Source organism: Bos grunniens, chromosome 3 (genome assembly GCF_055505025.1).
Source record: "Bos grunniens cultivar Pamir isolate PY7600 chromosome 3, Bosgru_T2T1.0, whole genome shotgun sequence".
NCBI classification, from domain to species: domain Eukaryota; kingdom Metazoa; phylum Chordata; class Mammalia; order Artiodactyla; family Bovidae; genus Bos; species Bos grunniens.
Genome location: NC_141167.1, coordinates 95,596,285 through 95,618,320, shown reverse-complemented (window position 1 = coordinate 95,618,320; position 22,036 = coordinate 95,596,285). Strand labels below are relative to the sequence as shown.

At 38.8% G+C, this 22,036-nt stretch overlaps 1 protein-coding gene and 1 pseudogene across 6 annotated transcripts in view; one reads left to right on the top strand and one right to left on the bottom strand.

Moving 5' to 3' along the window:
• The window catches only part of MAN1A2 (mannosidase alpha class 1A member 2), a 150,494-nt gene that overhangs the window by 96,015 nt on the left and 32,443 nt on the right, over positions 1–22,036 (bottom strand). For all 5 annotated transcript variants that reach the window (XR_015160800.1, XM_086392093.1, XM_086392095.1 and 2 more), the window contains one exon: positions 5,804–5,900. Coding sequence is in view for 4 of the 5 variants with exons in the window: in XM_086392093.1 (XP_086248219.1) it covers positions 5,804–5,900 (97 nt within the window). In the remaining variant the exon portion in view is untranslated. The remainder of the gene's footprint in view (positions 1–5,803; positions 5,901–22,036) is intronic.
• Positions 9,533–10,427, top strand: LOC147376164 (small ribosomal subunit protein eS4, X isoform-like; annotated as a pseudogene). Its single transcript, XR_015160801.1, has one exon. The product of XR_015160801.1 is annotated as a small ribosomal subunit protein eS4, X isoform-like (transcript).

The following is a 22,036-nucleotide window of genomic DNA, read 5'->3' as shown; positions in this document are numbered from 1 at the left end:
GATGACAGAGGATGAGATGGCTGGATGGCATCACCGACTGGATGGAAGTGAGTTTGAGTGAACTCCAGCAGTTGGTGATGGACAGGGAGGCCTGGCGTGCTGCAATTCATGGGGTCGCAAAGAGTAGGACACGACTGAGCAACTGAACTGAACTGACTGAACCTAAGGTGAAACAGATAGTGAATGGCCCTTATAGGGATTTGAAATAGAGAAACTGAGATTGTAGAAGTTGTAGTTGAAAATCTCCCAGAAAAAAAAGCTCCACATGCAGATGGTTTCACTGGCAAATTATATAAAAACCTTAAGAAAGACTATCAAATCAACAGTACAGAAAAATGAAGAGCAGAGAAAACTTCCAAATTCATTTTATTACACTGATACCAAAACAAGACAAAGATAGTACAAGATAAATACAAAACAATATCCTTCCCTACATATGAATGCAAAATCCCCAACAAAATATTAGAAATAATTAGCAAGTTAGAAATAACAGAAAGAACTTATACATACCTGGAAGATAAAAGGCACATTTCAAAAAAGCACTGTAAAAACAATATTCTTTTCCAAATCAAAATTCTTTCAAATGTAAGAAGAACTATCCCTAACAAAAATCTTTCAATTCTCCAAAGTATCTAAGTAAACCTAATTTATTCTATTAATCACTGTTGGAAAAATTATTATCAGTGGTAACCTATGTCCAGCAACATTTTCCTCTCTCCACTCACAAGGTCCAGGGCTGAGCCCCAACTAGACAAAATCAAACCAATTTATCCTGCTAAGATGTCAATCTGAAAATATAAACACACAGAGGAAAACAGAGCAAAGAGATAAAGAAAAAAGCTTAACTGGAATCAGATCTACTCTAGAACATCACTGATCTCATTAAATTTCTTTTTTAGTTTAAGCCATTTTGAAATGAATTTCCTGTTATATGTACAAAAAGAAACCTTGATGCCAACCAAGTACAAACTAGACAGAAGTCAGAGGAATATGATTTCAGTTACCATATAAAGAATGTTTTAATAATCAAGGCTAAGAAAAAGAAAATGGACACATTTTAAATTTCCTTATAATCTAGAATATTATGAACAGTGAAAAGCAGAAATGTCGGTCACACTCGTGTCTGACTCGTCACAGCCCCTTGGACAGTAGCCCATCAGGCTTTTCTGTTGATGAAATTCTCCAGGCAAGAATACTGGAGCAAGTAGCCATTTCCTTCTCCAGGGGATCTTCCCAACACAGGAATCAAACACACATCTCCTGCACTACAGGCAGATTCTTTACCATCTAAGCCACCAAGAAGGTTCAATTCCTGCCTATATGCTCCTATAGTAATAGGTTAAGATTTTTAAAGTTTCTTCCAACTTTTACGATTCTAATTTTATAAAGGCATACAGAATCTGGGATGTCAAATGAGACCCTATGATCCTTCCCTTAGAAAGATCTTCAACAAAAAACCTAAAAACAGATTTAAAAAAAAAATCCCAAATAATACTCACTAGCAAGAATATGAGATGTAGAAAAGGAACAAAGTAGGAAAAAGTCAAACTCTTCATTAATCCTTTAGTAAACTAACTTCATAACTGAAACTATCAGACAAAACAAACAATAAAAGATTCATTCCCACTTAGTTTATTCCACTGGAAGAAAAATGTAACCCCTCAAATGTTTTTCTAAAAGTATCAATATAAGCACCTACTTTTGACTACTGAAAATAATATAGATTGCATTTTCATTTTTTCTACATTTTTGGTACAATTTTGTCATAATAGATTTTTCCCATGTGCTGGTATTTTTTTTCCCTGTCCCTAAAGTTAGCTGAAGCAGAATTAGAAGCATGAACTTCAGCATGAAGTTGCCTATAATAAAAATCTGGCTCCATTATTTACTAGTTGTACAACCTTGAGTAAGTTAGTTAACCCTAATTGTGCTTCAGTTTCCTCCTCTGTAAAATGGGAATAATAATAATAGTACCTGCCTCTTAGTGTCTGAGTACTAAATAAGCCCACTCACATAAACCACTTATATCAGTCCTTGGTATATAGTATGCTTATTATTCTGCTCAGCTTACCATAACAAAACACCAACCACTACGGGGCTTAAATAACAAAATTTCTTTTCTCACAGTTCTGCAGGTTAGAAACCAAGAGCAAGCTTCCAATCTTTAGAGGAACAACTTCCTCTTGGCTTGATGTTCACCTTCTTGCTATATCATACCCACTCAGCCTTTTCTTAGTGTATGTGCAGCGGAAGAAAAGATTTTGGGTGCTTCTTCATATTCTTTAAGGGTTCCATCCCTTTCTGATTCAGGCCCCTAGTTTAATCTTAATTACGTCCCAAACACTCTATCTCCAAATACAGTCACATTGGGAGGCAGAGCTGCAACAGGTGAATTTGTGGGGCACAAGATTCAGCCTTCAGGAGTATGCACTGTATAAATACTATTGATGCTGCCACTAGTAATGTGTATGTAACTATTGTTACTAGTAATGTAACTAGTAATGTGTATGTAACATACACACATACAAAGGAAAATACAGTTTTATTCACAAACCCAATTACAGAATCTCTAAAGCAAATAACTGACCTCATACCTCAATAAAAAGGTAAAAATTTTATTGGAAAATACTTAATTGATACTCATTACAAGATGATCCCTCAGAAATACCAAATCAAAACTGACAAAATATTGCTTCTGTACCAAATGAAAAGACTAATTTTGTAAAGTCACCCTTTCCAACTCTCCTCTGTCCATGGGATTTTCCAGGCAAGAATACTGCAGTGGGTTGCCATTTCCTTCTCCATTTCCAACTCTAGGCTCCTTTAATTTCTATGATCTCACAAATAACTTTGTTTATCCAGTAAACCAGTTTAAGTGTTCCTAATGGCCAGTCAGTAAGAACTCACCTGACAATAATCTGAACCTGTCATTGCCCTGGTCATCATTTACCAACCTGACCAAATAGTGATCTACAAAGGTCACTTGTGAAGAAGTCTGACAAAAAGTACCACAAATTAAAACCACTTTTCATAAGGGAATTCCCTGTTGGCCCAGTAGTTAGGACTCCAAACTTTCACTGACATGGGCCTGGGTTCAATCCTTGGTCTGGGGACTAAGATCCTGCAAGCCACGTGGCAAGCAGCACAGCCATAAATAAATAAATAGCAAAACCCCTTTCATAAAAATGCTATTTTTAAAAAGAGAAAACATTAAGTCAAAACGTACCCATTAGGATTTTAACAAAGTCACATTTATTTAAGAAGGAAATGGGCTTGTCTGGTGGCTCAGATGGTAAAGAATCTGCCTGAAATGGGGGAGATCTGGGTTCGATCCACGGGTCGGGAAGATTGGCTGGAGAAGGGCATGGCTACCCACTCCAGTATTCTTGCCTGAAGAATTCCATGGACAGAGGAGACTGGCAAACTATGTAGTCCATGACGTCGCAAAGAGTTTGACACAAGACAGCAACTCTTTCAGACTTTAAAAAAGAAACAACCATTTTGCTCACTAAATGAATTATATTGACTCATAAGGAATAAAATTTTAAGACGTTACCTGAAAGCTCATTTATCTTTAAATTCAGCAAATAATCATACCTTACAGTTACTGATTAAGTAAATTAAGTTATTGATTACAGTCATGATTAAGTAAAACAAATGTATGTTATTTACCTACTACCTCGCCTAGGACCATACTATTTGATAAGTCTTACTATATTAGATGTTCTGAGAAATAAGATTTAAAAAACTAAACAGAAAATTAACATCCAACTCATTTTCAAAGGGCTCAGAGTTTACCACTGAGTTTAATACAAACGGATGGTTAGTTGCAGAGAGGATCTAATTTTAATTAATCATTAAATATCTTTTACTGCACTAATGTCTCACTGTGGCCTCCACAAAGCAACAGTAACTCTTAATTCTGTAACCTCTGCTAAGGAAATAAACTATACTTCATTAAGTGATAGATGCAAACTTAAATGTCATATGTGAGATCTCTGGGTGTCTTTCATTACCTAAAGGAAAATTTTTTCCATTATTCCTCCATCCCAACATCTCTCAAACCCAGGAGAAATTATCTTTTCAGTCATTTTCTTTTTTGACAGGAAACAATCAAGCATTGAAAAAATTATGAGATATCACTGCACAGGAAAAATTCTTCCTTAGTCACAATAAAAAAATTGTTATTATTGTGGTGTTGCATTACAATTAGCAAAGATGACTGCACTTCATGTGACTGACAAATGTGCTTTCTGATTCTATTAGTACTTTCTTGTCTTTACCTACTGCTATTTAAAAGATACCCATCACATCAAGAAGCACCTAAAATGAGAGATGTGAAGACTCTAAAGAACAACTTGATAATATTTAAGACTTATTCTTAAGTTAAATAAAAGTTGTTAAGGTAGTTAACACTCTTTTAAACTGAGAAATTTAACAAGTGAACTGAACTCACGTGAGGTAGAAAGTTATTAAATTCAAGTTAAACAAAAAGCTCTTCCCCAAACCTTCATCCACACACAGACTGTCAATTTCTCCCTTGGAACTGTGAATATACTGTACATTTACTCAATTTATCAACTGAATCACCTTGGGCATGTTACTTATTATTATTTTTTTTTAACATACATAGCTAACACTACTGGAATTTCCTATCCTTTTTGTCCTCTGCAGTATCAGAATTGGGACTATGTTGAAGAAAAACAATTACAAATAGGTATGTATCTTTCTTACACTAAAGAAAAACAATGCAGAAAAAGCTTCAAAATACAAATAAATGACTAAAACATCTGTATGCAAATACAAAATTTATCACTTATCTGTGATAACTAAATCTTGAGTAAAACTTGCAAAAAACTACACCTTGCTTCAAATTACAGTTCTATAGAAATACAGTTGTTACTGTTGTTTAGTCACTTAAGTTGTGTCCGACTCTTTTGTGACCCCATGGACTGAAGCCCACGAGAAATAAAGAAGACCCCCCCCTTATCTCAAGGTGCCCAGATACCTGGAACCCTGGAGAGTACCAAACTCTACATGTTTTTTTCCTATACATACGTATGTATAATACAGTTTAATTTATAAATTAGGCACAGTATGAGATTGACAATAACTAATAATAAAATAGAATAATTATAATAATTTACTGCAATAAACATTATGTAGATGTGGTCTCTCTCTTCCTTAAAAGATCTTACTGTACAAACGTAAAGACTTTTCCATCTTAACTAAGCACTTAATTGCACTACGGCCATAACCTGTGCAGTCTGAAGCTCAACAGTAAAACTAGCACAAATTTACTTCCTCACAATTTCATGATTAGAATATTTATTCTTAGCCTGAGATCTTAATTTCAGCATATGGTCCTTATTAAGTGAAGAACTTTCATCTTTTCACTTAAAGAAAGCACTTCACAGTTTCTCTTTGGTAAATCCAAATTGCTGGCATCACTAATCTTGTGTTGTGGGCCTATTATTAAGTAAAATAAGGACTACCTGAACACAAGCACTGCGCTATCTCCACAGTTGATCTGATGCCCAGACAGATGGCTAACTAACAAGTAGGATACACTGGACAAAGAGATGGTTCATACCCTAGGCTGGAAAAGGCACAAAATTTTAATTTATTAATTATTTCAGAAAATTTCCATTTAATATTTTCAGACTGAGATTGACCATAAGTAAATGAAATAGAAAGAAAACAAAAGCTTAGATAAGCAGGGACTACTGTACTCAGGTTTTAGAAAGTAACTAAATAGTTAGATCCTATTTTTAAAATAAAAACAGTAAAAAAGCAGCCTTACCAAATATATTAGTGGAGTGTCCTTTCCTTGCAATAGGTCTGAGTTCATTATGCCCCCATCCATATATCCTGTAATTATCCCAGGCATGTTTCATCATCTGAGAAAAGAAAAATTATAACCCATCAATTTACATTTTTCACAGACTGTTATCCTTACATTTCATGCAATTTAAAGATTCTATTACTATATCCTTACACATTCTCCTGTATCTCCTACATTAGTATATTATTCTGTTAACATCGGTGTCAATGTGAAAACATATATAATCATGTTTAACTTAAGTCTACACAACAGAACAAAAAAATAGGTGTAATAAAGAAGCTCTTTTTATTGGGGAGCAAAGTATCTATTTGGCATTCTTTCCTTTTAGGAACTGCCAATCCTTTCAGATGGAGAAGGCAATGGCACCCCACTCCAGTACTCTTGCCTGGAAAATCCCATGGACAGAGGAGCCTGGTGGGCTGCAGTCCATGGGGTCGCTAGGAGTCGGACACAACTGAGTGACTTCCCTTTCACTTTTTGCTTTCGTGCACTGGAGAAGGAAATGGCAACCCACTCCAGTGTTCTTGCCTGGAGAATCCCAGGGACGGGGGAGCCTGGTGGGCGTCTACAGGGTCGCACAGAGTCGGACACGACTGAAGTGACTTAGCATAGCATAGCATAATCCTTTCAGAAACAGCTCCCCTTCCCTCACTGTAACCATGACAGAGCTGTCAAAAATGGGCTCTGATTCCACAATCAATGAACACAGCCTGGCTAGAGTATCCCTAATCTTTAGACCAAAGATCAGCAAACTGTTCCTATAAAGTATTTTAGACCTTGACGTCTATACGGTATATATGCACTAAACTCAGCTACTGCAGCAAGAAGCAGCCCTGGACAATATGTAAACAAATGAGCATGACTGGGCTCCAATTAAACTGTGTTTTTAAAAACCAGGAAGCAGGCAGAGTTTGGCCAGCAGGTTGCAGCCTGCCAATCAATCCCTGACCTACACTAAGTGACTGGGTACATGTGATCCAGTAAAGGCAATCAAGTCCTTTCACACATATTGTTACAGATACCATGAGACAAAGGACTCCCTTGTTTTGCAATCTCAAGACCTATGCAATATATAATCCTGGAGCTGAGGGGGGCTAACTCTCCCAACATGGAGAAATGAAGTAACAAAAGAAAATAGAGATATACATATCTGTTGACAATAACATCTACAGGGTTGGACTGAGCCAAATTTGAAGCCCTGGTTTAGAGCGCTAGGCTAATAAATATTTTTATATCAATTAGTTTGAACTGGGTTTCTTTCAACCCAGTGAGTACTAACCTATACAACAGCAGAGTATTTAATTAAATATCAGTTTAATTATGTAATAGTAGCTTATGGTGTATCAAACATAATATTCATTAAAACATTTCTCAACTTTTTTTGCAGCCTACTCAGACATTTGAAAACTAGGCAAAAATATTACAAGGAAATTAAAAATCAATATATCTTAAAAACAAAGATGCAAAATTCCTTAACAAAAATTAACAATACATAAAAAGGATACTACACAATGACCATGTGCAATTTAAGTCAGGAATATAAGTGAATTTAACATTCAAAAACCCATCAACATATTTCACCATGTTAACAAATAAAAGGGAAAAAAACATACAATCATCTTTTTAGATGTAGACAAAGCATCTGTAAAATTCAACACCCAGTCATGCTTAAAAAAAAAAAAAAAACTCTCAGAAAACTATAATTACAGGCAACATCCTCAACTTACTAAAGGGCATCTTCAAAAAAAACCCTACAGCAGCCATCATACGTAATGGCAGAAGACCCTACTTCTAAGGTTGAGAACAAATCAAATACATGCATGCTCACCACTTCTTTTCAATAATCTACTGAAAGTGCTAGCCAGTGCAAAAAGAAAAAGAACAAAGGGCATAAAAATCAAAAAGGAAAAAGTACCTCTATTCACAAAGCATGTGACTATGTACAAGGAAAACCCTAAGCAATCTTAAAAAGCCAATAAACTAACAGATGACTGCAGTAAAAAAAAAAAAATTCAAGTTCAGCAAACTAAAATCAAATACATTTCTACATGCTAGTTGTGATCAGAAATGGATATTCAAAAACAATTACATCTATAAAACATCAAAAAACATGAAATAGAATATGTGCAAGAACTATACACTAAGACCTACAAAACACTGCTGCTAAGAGAAATTAAAGAAAACCAACAAGGGTCACTTGTTGAACAGTCACTGAAGGCTTTCTCATACTCAGTACATTTGCAAGGCTTTTCTCCGATATGAGTTCGCTGGTATTTTCTGAGGTTTGCATTCTGGCTGAAGGTTCTACCACATTCACTGCATTTATAAGGTTTCACTCTGGTATGAATCCTCTGGTGCTAAATAAGAGATAAGCTGAACGCAGTGGTCACAGCAAACATCCTCTTCCTACAACACAAGAGAAGACTCTACACATGGACATCACCAGATGGTCAATACCAAAATCAGATTGATTATATTCTTTGCAGGCAAAGTTGCAGAAGCTCTATACAGTCAGCAAAAACAAAACAGGGGAGTTGACTGTGGCTCAGATCATGAACTTTATATTGCAAAATTCAGACTTAAACTGAAAAAATAGGGAAAACCACTAGACCATTCAGGTATGACCTAAATCAAATCTCTTATGATTATATAGTAAAAGAGACAAATAGATTCAGAGGATTAGATCTGATAGACAGAGTGCCTGAAGAATACAGAGGTTCGTGACATTGTACAGGAAGCAGTGATCAAGACCATCCCCAAGAAAAAGAAATGCAAAAAGGCAAAATGGTTGTCTTATGAGGCCTTACAAATAGCTGAGAAAAGAAGAGAAGCAAAAGGCAAAGGAGAAAAGGAAAGATAAACCCATCTGAATGCAGAGTTCCAAAGAATTACAAGGAGAGATAAGAAAGCCTTCCTCAGCGATCAATGCAAAGAAATAGAGGAAAACAATAGAATGGGAAAGAAAATCAGAGATACCAAGGGAACTTTTCATGCAAAGATGGGCACCATTAAGAACAGAAATGGTGTGGACTTAACAGAAGCAGAAGACATTAAGAAGAGGTGGCAAGAATACACAGAAGAACTATCCAAAAACTATATTCATGACCCAGATGATCACGGTGGTGTGATCACTCACCTAGAGCCAGACATCCTGGAATGTGAAGTCAAGTGAGCCATAGGAAGCATCACCACGAATAAAGTTTGTGAAGGTGATAGAATTCCAGTTGAGCTATTTCTAAAAGATGATGTTGTGAAAGTGCTGCACTCAATATGCCAGCAAATTTGGAAAACTCAGCAGTGGCCACAGGACTGGAAAAGGTCATCCCAATCCCAAAGAAAGGCAATGCCAAAGAATGTTCAAACTACCACACAATTGCACTCATCTCACATGCTAGCAAAGTAATGCTCAAAATTCTCCAAGTCAGGCTTCAACAGTATGTGAACTGTGAACTTCCAGATGTTCAAGCTGGATTTTAAAAAGATAGAGATCAAATTGCCAAAATTTGTTGGATCATCAAAAAAGCCCAAGAGTTCCAGAAAAACATCTATTTCTGCTTTACTGACTATACCAAAGCTGACTGGATGGATCACAACAAACTGTGGAAAATTCTTCAAGAGATGGGAATACCAGACCACCTGACCTGCCTCCTGATAAATCTGTATGCAGCTCAAGAAGCAACAGTTAGGTTCTTTTCGTGCCTAGCGCAGCCATGGCTCGGGGTCCCAAGAAGCACCTGAAACGCGTAGCAGCTCCAAAACATTGGATGCTGGATAAACTGACTGGTGTGTTTGCCCCTTGTCCATCTACCGGCCCCTACAAGCTAAGGGAGTGTCTCCCCCTAATCATTTTCCTAAGGAGTAGACTTAAGTATGCCCTAACTGGAGATGAAGTAAAGAAGATTTGCATGCAGCATTTCATTAAGATCGATGGCAAAGTCCGCACAGATATAACCTACCCTGCTGGTTTTATGGATGTCATCAGCATTGATAAGACTGGAGAGAATTTTCGTTTGATCTATGACACCAAGGGTCGCTTTGCTGTTCATCGTATTACACCTGAGGAGGCCAAGTATAAATTGTGCAAAGTAAGAAAGATATTTGTGGGAACCAAAGGAATCCCTCATCTGGTAACCCATGACGCTCGTACCATCCATTACCCTGATCCCCTCATCAAGGTGAATGATACCATTCAGACTGACTTGGAGACTGGCAAGATTACTGATTTCATCAAATTTGACACTGGTAACCTGTGCATGGTGACTGGAGGTGCTAACCTGGGAAGAATTGGTATGATTACAAACCGGGAGAGGCATCCAGGTTCTTTTGATGTAGTTCATGTGAAAGATGCGAATGGCAACAGCTTTGCCAAACGGCTCTCAAAACATTTTCGTTATTGGCAAAGGCAACAAACCGTGGATCTCTCTTCCCCGTGGAAAGGGTATTCACCTTACCATTGCTGAGGAGAGAGATAAGAGATTGGCAGCCAAACAGAGCAGTGGATAAAATGATCTCTATGTGATGTGATTGGAAAAGTCTTTGTAATTAAAGATAATATCAAGTGAAGAAAAAAAAAAAAAAAGAAGAAGCAACAGTTAGAACTGGGCATGGAACAATAGACTGGTTCCAAATAGGAAAAGGAGCATGTCAAAGCTATATACTGTCACTCTGCTTATTTAACTTATACGCAGAGTACATCATACAAAATGCCAGGCTGGAAGAAGCACAAGGTGGAATGAAGATTGCCAGGAGAAATATCAATAACCTCAGATATGCAGATGACAACACCCTTATGGCAGAAAGTGAAGAACTAAAGAGCCTCTTGATGAAAGTGGAAGAACAGAGTGAAGAAGCTGGCTTAAAACTCAACATTCAGAAAACTAAGATCATGGCATCTGGTTCCATCACTTCATGGCAAATAGACAGGGAAATAATGGAAACAGTGAGAAACTTTATTTTTTAGGGTTCCAAAATCACAGTAGATGGTGACTGCAGCCATGAAATTAAAAGACACTTGCTCCTTGGAAGAAAAGCTATGACCAACCTAGACAGCATATTAAAAAGCAGAGACATTTGCCAACAAAAGTCCATCTAGTCAAAGCTATGGTTTTTCCAGTAGTCATGTATGGATGTGAAAGTTGGACTATAAAGAAAGCTGAGCACCGAAAAATTGATGCTTTTGAACTGTGGTGTTGGAAAAGACTGATGCTGGGAGGGATTGGGGGCAGGAGAAGGGAACGATAGAGGATGACCGTTTGATTGAAACTCTAAAAAAGACAAATCTAATCTTAAATGACTAAAGGCAGATCAGTAGTTGCCTGGGGCCAAGGAATCGGGTGAACTGACTGAAGAGGGACACAAACTATTTTGAGATGATGGATGTATTCACAGCTTGACTGCAATTGTTACACCGGTGTGTACAACTGTCCAAACTCATCAAGCTGAACTCTTAAAATAGACACATTTTACGGTACATAAAATATGTCTCAATGATGTTGAATTTTTAAAAATTCTAATAGCCTGTCCTATCTTCCCCACTTTCCTAACTTCCCCTTTTCCTGAGCCAATTACTTAAACTTTCACCCGTTTTTCTATTTACCCCTGTATAGTTTACAGGGTGAGTTCTTGATTTAAAAAAAAATTTTAGCTGTTTACTATATGCCCCTGTAGTTAATTTAGCTTTCTTATAAACTATCAACCCACCCCTATATATACTTTTCCATTTATATTCCCTGTCTCACTCTTTCAATATAGTTAACAGTTTTTTTCTTATATTACTATTGATATATTAATTTGTTCAATTTTTGTTTTCCCTGCTGTTAACTACTGGTCTGAAGTTTGGTGGGGTTTATTATTGATGTAGTTTTAGTAAAAATTATTAATTTACTTCCAAATTAAATGAGTTTCAAAACCTCTCTCAAAATTATCAAACACACCAGAAAACTATCAGTTTCAGTTTATTCTCTGATAAATCCTTTCTGAGGCTCCTTCCTCCTACTCTAAAGGGGAGTTCCGTTCCCTCTACCTGAAGTACAGCCAGCATCCTCCTGATTCCCATTTTCACAATCCTGACAGTGCCCTTGCTTTCTCTCTCTAGTGACAGATCACCTGTTTCCAAAATCACTTTATATCCCTATTTTTATGCTGAAGCATATTTTCTAGTAGCAATCTGACAAAATGTCTAAAAATATTTTTCCCTCAGATTTGAGTCATAATTTGGCTGAATACATAATTCTTTCTAAGCCTTAGCTCCACACTCTTTCAGTTTCTAATATTATTGTTGAAGAATCTAATGTGCCATTATACACAATCCCAATCTTTTGGGTGGAACTATTTTTTTCTCTATAAACTTTTAGGATCTGTTATGCCACTTTTTCTAAAATTTTCTAAAACTTCGTTCTAAAATTTCAGTAGGAACCTTTGAACTGTGTCTCTGAATTCTTCCCCTCTATTTTCCATGTTCTCTTTTCAAAACCACTAATCAATCATTTATTAGATGTTACAGACTGATCTTATCATTTTTCTTATTTTCTCAACCTTTTGTGACACGACTGAGCAACTGAACTGAACTGAATTTTGTCCTTCTGAGAAAGATGCTCAATTTTATCTTCCAATTCTTCTCTTGAATTTTAAAACTATCACATTTTTATTTTCCAAGAACTCTTTCTTATTCTGTAAATGTTCCTTTTTATAACTAATTCGCATTTTATAAATTTAGTTTTTTGGCACTCTAAAGATGTTAATTCTTTTTAGATACATGTATTCTGGTCCCTGCATGGTTTTTGTATGCTCTAAATTCTTTTCTTCCATTTCTCTCATGTAACAAACTTTCTATACATGTCAGGTGTTCTTTGGTTTGCTCTTCACATATGAGTAAAGCACTTATAAAATAATCAAAGGCTGTCAATGAACAGGCTAGACTTGTTGACTGAGTTTCATCTTAGGGAGATCAGGTGAAACCCATGGGGCATTTTACTGAAGAACAGAGTAACTCTTTCCTCTTGTGCCAGTCATAGTCAGGTCTCCCCAGAGAAAAATCCTTCATTTTCCTGCTTACTGAAAATAAATTTGATTAGCAGAATTTTAAAAGTCTAGCAGAATAAAGCTGTCTCAATATTCAGAATCCATTTTTCACTTAATGCTCTCTACCTCCAGCACTCTTCATTTTTTTAGAATAACTTCTGCCCCTTCCCCTCAGCCATACCATACCTGGTATTTCCCAAATCTAGATCTTCTCTAATTTATCCATCCAAAAGTAAACGTTTAGTTTTCTTTTAGGAAAGGGAGGACAGAATTGGAGATTTAGGGGTTAAAAGCTCCTTTTAAAACTTTCAAATAATCCTTTTCCAGCTCTATTTTATACCCCTGCCTTCAGAAGTAAATAGTGCTTTAATTCTTGAAACTTTTTCAGATATTCTGCAGGTAATGCACATCACCTTGCCTCTTATTAGCATCTTCCCCTGCAGGTTAGGTCTCAACTTTCTCTCCTTGCTAAGGCGTCAACCATAATTTTTAACAGGACCCTGCACAGGGATTCTTAAGTTTTATGTTAATCTACAAGAACACTAGATAACGCGATGTTATCTAAAGGATTCACTCAGCAGGTCTGGGTTGTCCAAACCTTACACATCCTCAGAAAAGATTTGGCCTAAGCCAGGCTCCTGGAAAATAACCTCTAAACTTTTATTATTCTGCCTGTGAAGAGCATTTTTGTTTACCTAAAGCCTTGAGTCATGTCAGACAGTTTATGCTAATAATGTGATTTATGGTGGGGACCTTGAAACACATGGAATCAGCCTGATCTCTGGAGGGACTGGAGAATTAAGACTACATGGGCTTAATTAAGACTACATGGGCCAAGCCTACATGGGCTTCCCTGGTGGCTCAGATGGTAAAGAATCTGCCTGCAATTAGGGAGACCTGGGTTTGATCCCTGGGTTGGGAAGATCCCCTGGAGGAGGGCATGACAACCCACTCCAGTATTCTTACTGAGAGAATCCGCATGGACAAAGGAGCCTGGTGGGCTACAGTCCATGGGATCACAAAGAGTTGGACACAACTGAGCAACTAAGCACAGCACAAAGCAACAGATTTCCCAACCTGAGGATCTGGCAAAGGGACTGAGAACCCCCAGGAAATCTGACTTTGGAGGCCAGTGGGATTTGATTATAGAACTTCTGTAGGGCTGGGGAAGCAGACTCTTGGAGAACACAAACAAAACCTTTAGCAGACCAGGAGCCAGAAGAAAGGAAGAGTCTCCACAAGGAGCAAACTTGCCCATGAGTGTCCAGCAGTCTCCAGCAGACACGTGGATCAACAGTGGCCTGCTATGGGGTCAGCTATGGGGTCAGAGACACAGAATACAACAATATGTGCACAAGTCCTTTTGAAGGAGGCTGCCATTACCAGGTACATTAACTCTACCACAGTTTCGTCTCAGGCCAAGCAACAGGGAGGGAACAGAGCCCCAGCCATCAACAGGAAATTGGATTAAACATTTACTGAGCAAGGCCGCACCAATCAGACGCAGTTTCCCCCCAGTCAGTCTCTCCCATCAAGAAGCTTCTATAAGTCTCTTGTCCTTATCCGTCAGAGGGCAGAGAGAATGAAAACCACAATCACAGAAAACTAACCAAACTGATCACATGGATCACAGCCTTGTCTAACTCAATGAAACTATAAGCCATGGCCACCCAACACAGACAAGTCATAGTGAAGAGTTCTGACAAAACATGGTCCACTGGAGAAGGGAATGGAAAACCACTTCAGTATTCTTGCCTTGAGAACCCCATGAACAGTATGAAAAGGCAAAAAGAAATGATGCTAAAAGATGGAACTCCCCAGGCTGATAGGTGCTCAATATGCAACTGGAAAAGAATGAGAAATAACTCCAGGAAGAATGGAGAGACAGAGTAAAAGCAAAAACAATGCCCACTAGTGGATATGACTGGTGATGGAAGTAAAGTCTGATGCTGTAAAGAACAATATTCCATCGAAACCTGGAATGTAGGTCCATGAATCAAGATAAATTGGAAGTGGTCCAACAGGAGCTGGCAAGAGTGAGCATCGACATTTTAGGAATAAGTGAACTAAAATGGACTGGAATGGGCAAATTAAATTCAGACGATCATTATATCTACTACTGTGGGCGAGAATCCCTTAAAAGCAATGGAGTAGCCCTCATAGTCAACAGTCTGAAATGCAGTACTAGGTACAATCTCAAAAATGATAGAATGATCTCTGTTTGTTTCCAAGGCAAATCATTCAACATCACAGTAATCCAAGCCTATGACACAACCACTAATGCCAAAGAAGGTAAAGCAGAACAGCTCTATGATGACATACAAGACCTTTTAGAACTAACACCCAGAAAAGATGTCCTTTTCATCATAGGGGACTGGAATGCAAAAGTAGGAAGTCAAGAGATACCTGGAGTAACAGGAAAATTTGGCCTTGGAGTACAAAATGAAGCAGGGCAAAGGCAAACAGTGTTGCCAAAAGAATGCACTGATCATAGCAAACATCCTCCTCCAACAACACAAGAAACTACTCTACACATGGACATAATGAGATGGCCAATACCAAAATCACATTAAATATATTCTTTGCAGCTGAAGATGGAGAAGCTCTATACAGTCAGCAAAAATAAGACTGGAGGTGACTGTAGCTCAGATCATGATCTCTTACTGCAAAATTCAAGACTTAAACTGAAAAAAGTAGGGAAAACCACTAGATCATTCAGGTATGACCTAAACAAAACCCCTTATGATTATACAGTAGAAGTGACAAATAGATTCAAGGGATTAGAATTGACAGAGTGCCTGAAACTATGGACAGAGGTTAGTGACCTTCTACAGGAAGCAGTGATCGAGACTATCCCCAAGAAAAAGAAAGGCAAAAAGGCAAAATGATTTTCTGAGGAGGCCTTACAAAGATGTGAGAAAAGAAGAGAAGCTAAAGGCAAAGGAGAAAAGGACAGATATACCCATCTGAATGCAGAGTTCCAAAGATTAGCAAGGAGAGATATGAAAGCCTTCCTCAGAGACCAATGCAAAGAAATAGAGGAAAACAACAGAATGGGAAAGACTAGAGATCTCTTCAAGAAAATTAGAGATACCAAGGGAACATTTCATGCAAAGATAGGCTCGATAAAGGACAGAAATGGTATGGACCTAACAGAAGCAGAAGATACTGAGAAGAGGTGGCAAGAATACACAGAAGAACTATACAAGAAAGATCTTCATGACCCAGATAACCACGATGGTGTGATCACTCACCTTGAGCCATACATCCTGGAGTGCAAAGTTAAGTGGGCGTTAGGAAGCACCACTACAAACAAAGCTAGTGGAGGTGATGGAATTCCAGTTGAGCTATTTCAAATCCTAAAAGATGATGCTGTGAAAGTGCTGCACTCAATATGACAGCAAATTTGGAAAACTCAGCAGTAGCCACAGGACTGGAAAAGGTGTTTTCATTCCAATCCCGAAGAAGACCAATGCCAAAGAATGTTCAAACTACCGCACAATTGCACTCATCCCACACGCTAGCAAAGTAATGCTCCAAATTCTCCAAGCCAGGCTTCAACGGTATGTGAACTGTGAACTTCCAGATGTTCAAGCTGGATTTTGAATGTGCAGAGGAACCAGAGATCAAATTGCCAATTTCCACTGATCATAGAAAAAGCAAGAGAGTTCTAGAAAAACATGTACTTCTGCTTTATTGACTACACCAAAGCCTTTGATTGTGTGGATCACAACAAACTGTGGAAAATTCTGAAAGAGATGGGAATACCAGATCACCTGATCTGCTTCTTGAGAAATCTGTACACAGCTCAAGAAGCAATAGTTAGAACTGGACATGGAACAAGAGTGCTTCCAAACTGGGGAAGGAGTATGTCAAGGTTGTATACTGTCACACTCCTTATTTAACTTATATGCAGAGTACATCACACAAAATGCTGGGCTGGATGAAGCACAAGCTGGGTTAAAGAATGCCAGGAGAAATATCAACAACCTCAGATATGGAGATGACACCACCCTTATGGCAGAAAGTGAAGAAGAACTAAAGAGCCTCTTGATGAAAGTGAAAGAGGAGAGTGAAAAAACTGGATTAAAACTCATTCAAAAAACAAAGATCATGGCATACGGCCCCATCACATCATGGCTAATAGATGGGGAAACAATGGAAACAGTGACAGACTTGGCTTTTTAGGGGTCCAGAATCACTGTAGATGGTGATTGCAGCCATGAAATTAAAAGATGCTTGCTCCCTGAAGAAAAGCTATCACCAACTTAGACTGCATATTAATGAGCAGAGACATTACTTTGCCAACAAAGGTCCGTCTAGTCAAAGCTATGTTTTTTCCAGTAGTCATGTATGGATGTGAGAATTTGACTATAAAGAAAGCTGAGCACCAAAGAATTGATGCTCTTGAACTCTGGTGCTGGAGAAGACTCTTCAGAGAGTCCCTTGGACTGCAAGGACATCAAATAATCAGTCTTCAAGGAAATCAGTCCTGAGTATTTATTTGAGGGACTGATGCTGAGGCTCCAACTCCAATACTTTGGCCACCTGATGCGAAGAACTGACTCACTGGAAAAGACCCTGATGCTGGGAAAGATTGAAGGCAGAAAGAAAAGGGGACAACATAGGATGAGATGGCTGGATGGAATCATTAACTCGATGGACATGAGCTTGACCAAGCTTCAGGAGTTGGTGATGGACAGGGAAGCCTGGAATGCTGCAATCCATGGGGTCAAAAAGAGTCGGACACAACTAAGTGACTGAACTGAATAAAAAATAATTATTAAAAAAAAACCAAAAACCTGGACACCAAGGCTCAGGTTTACTTCTCTGGTTGGTAATACATCACACATACTGCCACATATCATTTCTGGGAGAATTAAGCACCGTCCATATCACTCCATGTTCAAGGTCAGGAGGGGCAACGGTGAGGAGATACCCCTCGTCCAAGGTAAGAGAAACCCAAGTAAGATGGTAGGTGTTGCAGGAGGGCATCAGAGGGTATACACACTGAAACCATAATCACAGACAACTAGTCAATTTAACCACACTAGGACCACAGCCTTGTCTAATTCAATGAAACTAAGCCATACCCGTGGGGCCAAGCAAGAAGGGTGGGTCTGGTGGAGAGGTCTGACAGAATGTGGTCCACTGGAGAAAGGAATGGCAAACCACTTCAGTATTCTTGCCTTGAGAACCCCATGAACAGTATGAAAGGCAAAATGACAGGATACTGAAAGAGGAACTCCTCAGGTCAGTAGGTGCCCAATATGCTACTGGAGATCAGTGGAGAAATAACTCCAGAAAGAATGAAGGGATGGAGCCAAAGCAAAAACAATAACCAGTTGTGGATGTGACTGGTGATAGAAGCAAGGTCTAATGCTGTAAAGAGCAATATTGCTTAGGAAACTGGAATGTCAGGTCCATGAATCAAGGCAAATTACAAGTGGTCAAACAGGAGATGGCAAGAGTGAATGTCAACATTCTAGGAAATGGACTGGAATGCGTGAATTTAACTCAGATGACCATTATATCTACTACCGCGGGCAGGAATCCCTTAGAAGAAATGGAGTAGCCAACATGGTCAACAAAACAGTCCGAAATGCACTACTTGGATGCAATCTCAAAAATGACAGAATGATCTCTGTTCGTTTCCAAGGCAAACCATTCAATATCACAGTAATCCAAGTCTATGCCCCAGCCAGTAACGCTGAAGAAGCTGAATGGTTCTATGAAGACCTACAAGACCTTTTAGAACTAACACCCAAAAAAGATGTCCTTTTCATTATAGGGGACTGGAATGCAAAAGTAGGAAGTCAAGCAACACCCGGAGTAACAGGCAAATTTGGCCTTGGAATATGAAATGAAGCAGGGCAAAGACCAATAGAGTTTTCCCAAGAAAATGCACTGGTCATAGCAAACACCCTCTTCCAACAACACAAGAGAAGACTCTACACATGGACATCACCAGATGGTCAACACCAAAATCAGATTGATTATATTCTTCACAGCCAAAGATGGAGAAGCTCTATACAGTCAGCAAAAACAAGACCAGGAGCTGACTGTGGCTCAGATCATGAACTCGTTATTGCCAAATTCAGACTTAAGTTGAAGAAAGTAGAGAAAACCACTAGACCATTCAGGTATGATCTAAATCAAATCCCTTATGATTATACAGTGGAAGTGACAAATAGATTTAAGGGACTAGATCTGATAGATAGAGTGACTGGTGAACTATGGACAGAGGTTCGTGACACTGTACAGGAGACCGGGATCAAGACCATCCCCATGGAAAAGAAATGCAAAAAAGCAAAATGGCTGTCTGGGGAGGCCTTACAAATATCTGTGAAAAGAAGAGAAGCGAAAAGCAAAGGAGAAAAGGAAAGATATAAGCATCTGAATGCAGAGTTCTGAAGAATAGCAAGAACAGATAAGAAAGCCTTCCTCAGAGACCAATGCAAAGAAATAGAGGAAAACAACAGAATGGGAAAGACCAGAGATCTCTTCAAGAAAATTAGAGATACCAAGGGAATATTTCACGCAAAGATGGGCTCAATAAAGGACAGAAATGGTATGGACCTAACAGAAGCAGAAGATATTAAGAAGAGGTGGCAAGAATACACAGAAGAACTGTACAAAAAGGATCTTCAAGACCAAGATAATCACAATGATGTGATCACTCACCTAGAGCCAGATGTCCTGGAATGTGAAGTCAAGTGGGCCTTAGAAATCATCACTACAAACAAAGCTAGTGGAGGTGATGGAATTCCAGTGGAGCTATTTCAAATCCTGAAAGATGATGCTGTGAAAGTGCTGCACTCAATTTGCCAGCAAATTTGGAAAACTCAGCAGTGGCCACAGGACTGGAAAAGGTCAGTTTTCATTCCAATCCCAAAGAAAGGCAATGCCAAAGAATGCTCAAACTACTGCACAATTGCACTCATCTCACATGCTAGTAAAGTAATGCTCAAAATTCTCCAAGCCAGGGTTCACCAATACGTGAACCGTGAACTTCCAAGTGTTCAAGCTGGTTTTAGAAAAGGCAGAGGAACCAAAGACCAAATTGCCAAGATCCACTGGATCACTGAAAAAGCAAGAGAGTTCCAGAAAAACATCTATTTCTGCTTTATTGACTATGCCAAAGCCTTTGACTGTGTGGATCACAAGAAACTGTGGAAAATTCTGAAAGAGATGGGAATACCAGACCACCTGACCTGCCTCCTGAGAAACCTATATGCAGGTCAGGAAGCAACAGTTAGAATGGACATGGAACAACAGACTGGTTCCAAATAGGAAAAGGAGTACGTCAAGGCTGTATATTGTCACCCTGCTTATTTAACTTCTATGCAGAGTACATCATGAGAAACACTAGGCTGGAAGAAGCACAAGCGGGGATCAAGTTTGCTGGGAGAAATATCAATCACCTCAGATATGCAGATGACACCACCCTTATGGCAGAAAGTGAAGAGGAACTCAAAATCCTCTTGATGAAAATGAAAGTGGAGAGAAAAAAAGTTGGCTTAAAGCTCAACATTCAGAAAACGAAGATCATGGCATCCCATCCCATCACTTCATGGGAAACAGATGGCGAAACAGTGGAAACAGTGTCAGACTTTATCTTTTTGAGCTCCAAAATCACTGCTGATAGTGACTGCAGCCATGAAATTAAAAGACGCTTACTCCTTGGAAGGAAAGTTATGACCAACCTAGATAGCATATTCAAAAGCAGAGACATTACTTTGCCAACAAAGGTCTGTCTAGTCAAGGCTATGGTTTTTCCTGTGGTCATGTATGGATGTGAGAGTTGGACTATGAAAAAAGCTGAGCACCAAAGAATTGATGCTTTTGAACTGTGGTGTTGGAGAAGACTCTTGAGAGTCCCTTGGACTGCAAGGAGATCCAATTAGTCCATTCTAAAGGAGATCAGCCCTGGGATTTCTTTGGAAGGAATGATGCTAAAGCTGAAACTCCAGTACTTTGGCCACCTCATGCAAAGAGTTGACTCACTGGAAAAGACTCTGATGCTGGGAGGGATTTCGGGCAGGAGAAGGGGACGACAGAGGATGAGATGGCTGGATGGCATCACTGACTCGATGGACGTGAGTCTGAGTGAACTCTGGGAGTTGGTGATGGACAGGGAGGCCTGGCGTGCTGCAATTCATGGGGTCACGAAGAGTCGGACTCGACTAAGTGACTGAACTGAACTGAACTGATATCATTCCACTGTGAGAGGACAATGAGAAGCTTTTGCCTGGTCTACTGGACTTTGTCCTATATGCCTTTTCTATTGATTTTAATCTGTATGCTTTCAATGAATAAACCATGAATATAACAGTTTGCTAAGTTCTATGAGTACTCCCAGTGTATCACTGAACCTGTGGGTGGTAGTAGGTCCCCAGGGAAGCCTGACATGCTGCAGTCCAGGGGGTCGCAAAGAGTCAGACACTACTCAGGGACTGAACTGAACTGAAACACACAGTGTTATCTATGTGAATTATTACGTACATCAGAAAGTATTTCAATAAATTCTAATGACATTAAAAAATATTATCAAAGTCTCCTCTGCTGCTGCTGCTGCTAAGTCACTTCAGTCGTGTCCGACTCTGTGCAACCCCATGGATGGCAGCCTGCCAGGCTCCCCTGTCCCTGGGATTCTCCAGGCAAGAACACTGGAGTGGGTTGCCATTTCCTTTTCCAATGCATGCAAGTGAAAAGTGAAAGGGAAGTCGCTCAGTCATGTCTGACTCTAGCGACCCCATGGACTGCAGCCTATCAGACTCCTCCGTCCATGGGATTTTCCAGGCAAAAGTACTGGAGTGGGGTGCCACTGACTTTTCCTCAACACTGCCCAAAGAAAGTGGCTCAAGCAGCCTGAGCACAAAACATAGAATCCAGAGTAAGGTAAAATCAAAGTACATATCTTATACTAATTCATAAAGGATGCTAAAATACCTGCAAATCTTCCATATTCACAACTAGAATATATCCTAATAGATACCTATTTGAACTAAACGTATTGTCTTATGTTATGATAAACAATCAATTTTAAATACTGTTTATGCTATTTCAAAATCTGTTTCTTCACAACAGTAAAACTAAAACTCTACCCAGCATTAGCAGGATTTCTAATTAACAAAGTTCTACTAAAACATTCACTAGATTCCTTCTCAT